This window comes from Saprolegnia diclina (assembly GCF_000281045.1).
Source record: "Saprolegnia diclina VS20 unplaced genomic scaffold supercont1.109, whole genome shotgun sequence".
Lineage (NCBI taxonomy): Eukaryota > Oomycota > Saprolegniomycetes > Saprolegniales > Saprolegniaceae > Saprolegnia > Saprolegnia diclina.
Window position 1 is genome coordinate 97,743 of NW_008246176.1, and position 3,396 is coordinate 101,138.

At 56.8% G+C, this 3,396-nt stretch overlaps 2 protein-coding genes across 2 annotated transcripts; both read right to left on the bottom strand.

The window, feature by feature from the left end:
- Positions 1-1,242: 1,242 nt before the first annotated feature.
- SDRG_16005 (hypothetical protein) lies at positions 1,243-2,089 on the bottom strand. Its single transcript, XM_008622194.1, has one exon. The coding sequence runs from the start codon at positions 1,995-1,997 to the stop codon at positions 1,281-1,283; it is 717 nt and encodes a 238-aa protein (XP_008620416.1). The 5' UTR covers positions 1,998-2,089; the 3' UTR covers positions 1,243-1,280.
- Positions 2,090-2,980: 891 nt separating this feature from the next.
- Positions 2,981-3,327, bottom strand: SDRG_16006 (hypothetical protein). The gene has a single exon (XM_008622195.1). The coding sequence runs from the start codon at positions 3,273-3,275 to the stop codon at positions 2,988-2,990; it is 288 nt and encodes a 95-aa protein (XP_008620417.1). The 5' UTR covers positions 3,276-3,327; the 3' UTR covers positions 2,981-2,987.
- Between the last annotated feature and the right edge of the window lie 69 nt (positions 3,328-3,396).

Below are 3,396 nucleotides of genomic sequence, written 5' to 3' on the forward strand. Positions count from 1 at the left end.
AAATCTTGGGTACTGTTGGCGCGATCACCACTCTTCTCTGAACCGATGCGCTCGATGCGAAGGATATGCAGCCAAGTCCGCTGGCCACCACGATCGTATGCACGCCTCCTGTGCCTTCTACTAGCTACGTACATACTACGTCGCGAAGCATTTGTCTTGGTGTCGATCTCGTGACTCGAGTCGACGTCGAAGCGCGGTCAAGCACGGACGGAGGACGTGCAAAGGAGCTGTGCAAAGGCCATCAAGGAGGGTGGTACCCTTGCTCTGGCCCGATTCTTCTCATTCCTTCTTCAACCCGATGGCGCGACTCGTGGTGCTTCTCGTTCTTCTCTGGGCCTTCGTCGCAGAAGGCAGCCACGCATCCACCTGCGCGCTGTGCGCTCATGGTGGTGACTGCAGCAGTGCGTCCTTGGGCAAGCCCGGACACTACTGTGGCGCGTACAATACGACGTACGACACCCAAGAGTTGTGTTGCTGCGGCGAAAACGACGTCTGCGGCATCCCTTACGTCGACGGCCAATGCGAATGCACGACGATCGAGGTAGATCCAACACTTCGCAACAAATGGCTCCTGCGCGCAGCGCCAGAGTGCTTTGCCGTCGATGCTCTTATCTTTTTCTGCATCATGCTCGGCTACATCGTGTTCGCAATGTCGCTGCTCACGGGGCTTCCGTGGATCTACAAGGCTTGCCAGACCGCGATGATGGCACGCGGCGAGCAAAGCGAGGCGGTTGCGACATCAACTACTAGTACAACCGATGACGACGGCAACGCGACTGAAACGAGTACGTCAAAGCTCAACGGCCACGTTGTCTGAGTCCACGTGGGCTCCTGCCGCCAGCATAATTCAATTCAATTTGGGACTACAGATTGCATTCGAGTTGGTGCCAGTTGCACGAACTTTCCGAGCCAATTTGCCGTGGTTGACACATTGATAGTTTCGAAACGGCAAGGGGCTAGGGTCTGCTCCACCATCCCAACGGGCTTTTCATCGCTAGAAACACTCGACACAGAGTCAAGTCGACACTGCGTACCTTGCAATAGCTTCCAGCGACAATATGTTGTGCCGACGGGACACGACGATAAACCCACGCGGGCTTCTCGGGGGTAGGGGCACGAAGTTGCGAGCTGTCGTTTCATGCGTGCGTCTAAGCACTGCGATCGGTGCAGCTTCTGACGCCACGACCGCGCTCGCTGCCAGCAAAAATGATTGCTGTCCAGCTCGCGCATTGCTAGGTTCTTTACGGAGGCAAAGCCGCATCTTATATTGAGGACGGGGATTACTCGATGCGAATGCTCGTAATCGTAGAGTCGCCCACGCTCACAGTCACAGCGTAGTTTTTCGTCGAGCCCTCCGAGCACCCGCCGCAGTTGGGTCCCGTCGCGTCCTCGATAGCGTTGAAGTACTCGACCTCGCACGCGGTGACGTGGAATGTGTCGCTCGGGTAGTCGTACGCGTCGTAGCTCGTCAAGTCGCGCGCACAGAGCACCGGAAAATCGTTGTTTTGGTAGTTGACGGCGGCCGTGACCGCGTCATAGTAGACAGCGGCGTCGGCGTCCGTCACGACATGCCCATACGACGGCGCTCCTTCGAGCGGCACGCGGCGCGTGTCTCTCGTGATGGTCTGCAGCGTTGGGTCGCCCTTGAGCGGCGTGAAGATTGTGACGACGTAGAAGTTCAACGCTGTGCTGCACGTGCAGCTGCGGTCGGCGAGGCCTTTATCCGACTTGGAGGTGCAGCCCGCGACGTGGTAGCGGGTGTTGAGGCCCGCAACGACCTGCACGCTCACAGCCGAGATTTCGGTCGTGCACAGATAGTCGAGACGCGGCTTGGCGTAGCTGGCACGAGACGTCATGACGTCAAAGTACGTCGTGATCATGCCGTTGTCGACAGGCTCGTCGTTGTACCCGCCTTCGAGTTGCAAGCCGCGGAGTTGAGGGGTGTCGGCCGCGACTGTCGCCGCGAGGCAGCAGAGCGTCGAGAGGATGTTGCGCATGATAATTAAGTGTCCAATTTGAAAATGAAACTTGGCTCGTGTCAACGCAGCGACACCCTTGGCGGTTGACGCGTTGGAGTTGTTGAGGCTGCCGTTATCGATGATAAAATGACGGTGCTCGTTCGTTCTCTTCTTATCAAGAGATGCCAATTTGTCGTCGGTCGATTCGCAGTCGGTGGCGGAGATGCCGTAGGCTTGGATTTTGGCTTCCGTTCTCCTCCGAGCTCCACAACTACTGTACACTGAGCGGGCTCCATGGACCAAATGAAGAACTAGGTATTCGCTTGCCGTGGACCATCGGTGGGTTCATCTGGTATCGCATTTGCGTAACGAAGATATGCGCGAGATGAAATGACGTGTTGAGCGGTGCATTTGTGGTGCAAAGTTGTCACCAACACAGCCGCAAGCTATCTCCTCTTTTGTTTCTACTTGCTCCCACGACGGTGCACGCGGTGGCTCGTCGTCTTGGTCGAAGGCCGTCGCGTTGGGCTAAGCAGCTAGGTTCATAGTATGATGTCCAGGCGTCGTTGCCTTGGCTGCCGCTTTTTCGAAGGATTCGACGGCGCGAGATCCTTCAAGCAAAGAGGTGACAGAAGATGAACGGACGCTCGTTAATGCCCTACTTTCGGGTAATCGTCGCCGCCTCGGGTTCTTCGGAGAGTGCGCGACCCGTCGCTGCTACGCGACCACATCGTGCGCAAGGTTGCATGCGGACTGACCGATGCTTGGCGTACCTCCCACCATTGGCATGGTCCGCGACCCAGAGGCGTTCACTTTATCCGCAAATTGTCGATCGTTTCAAGGATTTGGCCTGCGTTGCCGGATAGTAGAGCAAAGATTCCTAGGCCGACATCAGAACGAGCTGCTCGCGCCACTCGATTCTCGATATGACGGTGCCACTGACGAGAGGAACGGCGAGCACGTGTAGCAGCCGACAACACGTGCTGCAAGAGAGTATGACGGACAATGGTTCGATCGCGCGTCTTGTTATTAGGGATCATACTTGTTGGTAATTGGCACGTTGAAATCCATGGGCGACTCGATGGCGCTGTCCGTCTCGTCCACGAGCAGCGTATTGGCAGTCGAGTCCCGTCGCGACGGAGTCTTGGTGGGGGTACGGTATTGGAGCCGCAAACGAATCGCCACAGCGCAACGGCCCGCGGCAGACACAACATAGACCCAGAGGCGCTTGCAATTTTGAACGCGACTCGGAAAGTCAAAGCAGCAGCCAAACAAGAAGAGGTTGAAGGCACCAAAGATGAGCGCGACTTCGAACATGTTGAGTAACGACCAAACGACGATTTCAAAGAGCGACTCTGGTGGCGTCACCGGTGTGCCGTCACGCAATGTTGCTGTGCACTCGCACTGGAGGTCGTCCGCGGGCTTGCTGCACGCTTGT

What these genes read in the sequence shown, in the direction of transcription:
- SDRG_16005 (XM_008622194.1), bottom strand. Translation starts at nt 1,997, where the DNA reads ATGCGCAACATCCTCTCGACGCTCTGCTGCCTCGCGGCGACAGTCGCG.
- SDRG_16006 (XM_008622195.1), bottom strand. Translation starts at nt 3,275, where the DNA reads ATGTTCGAAGTCGCGCTCATCTTTGGTGCCTTCAACCTCTTCTTGTTT.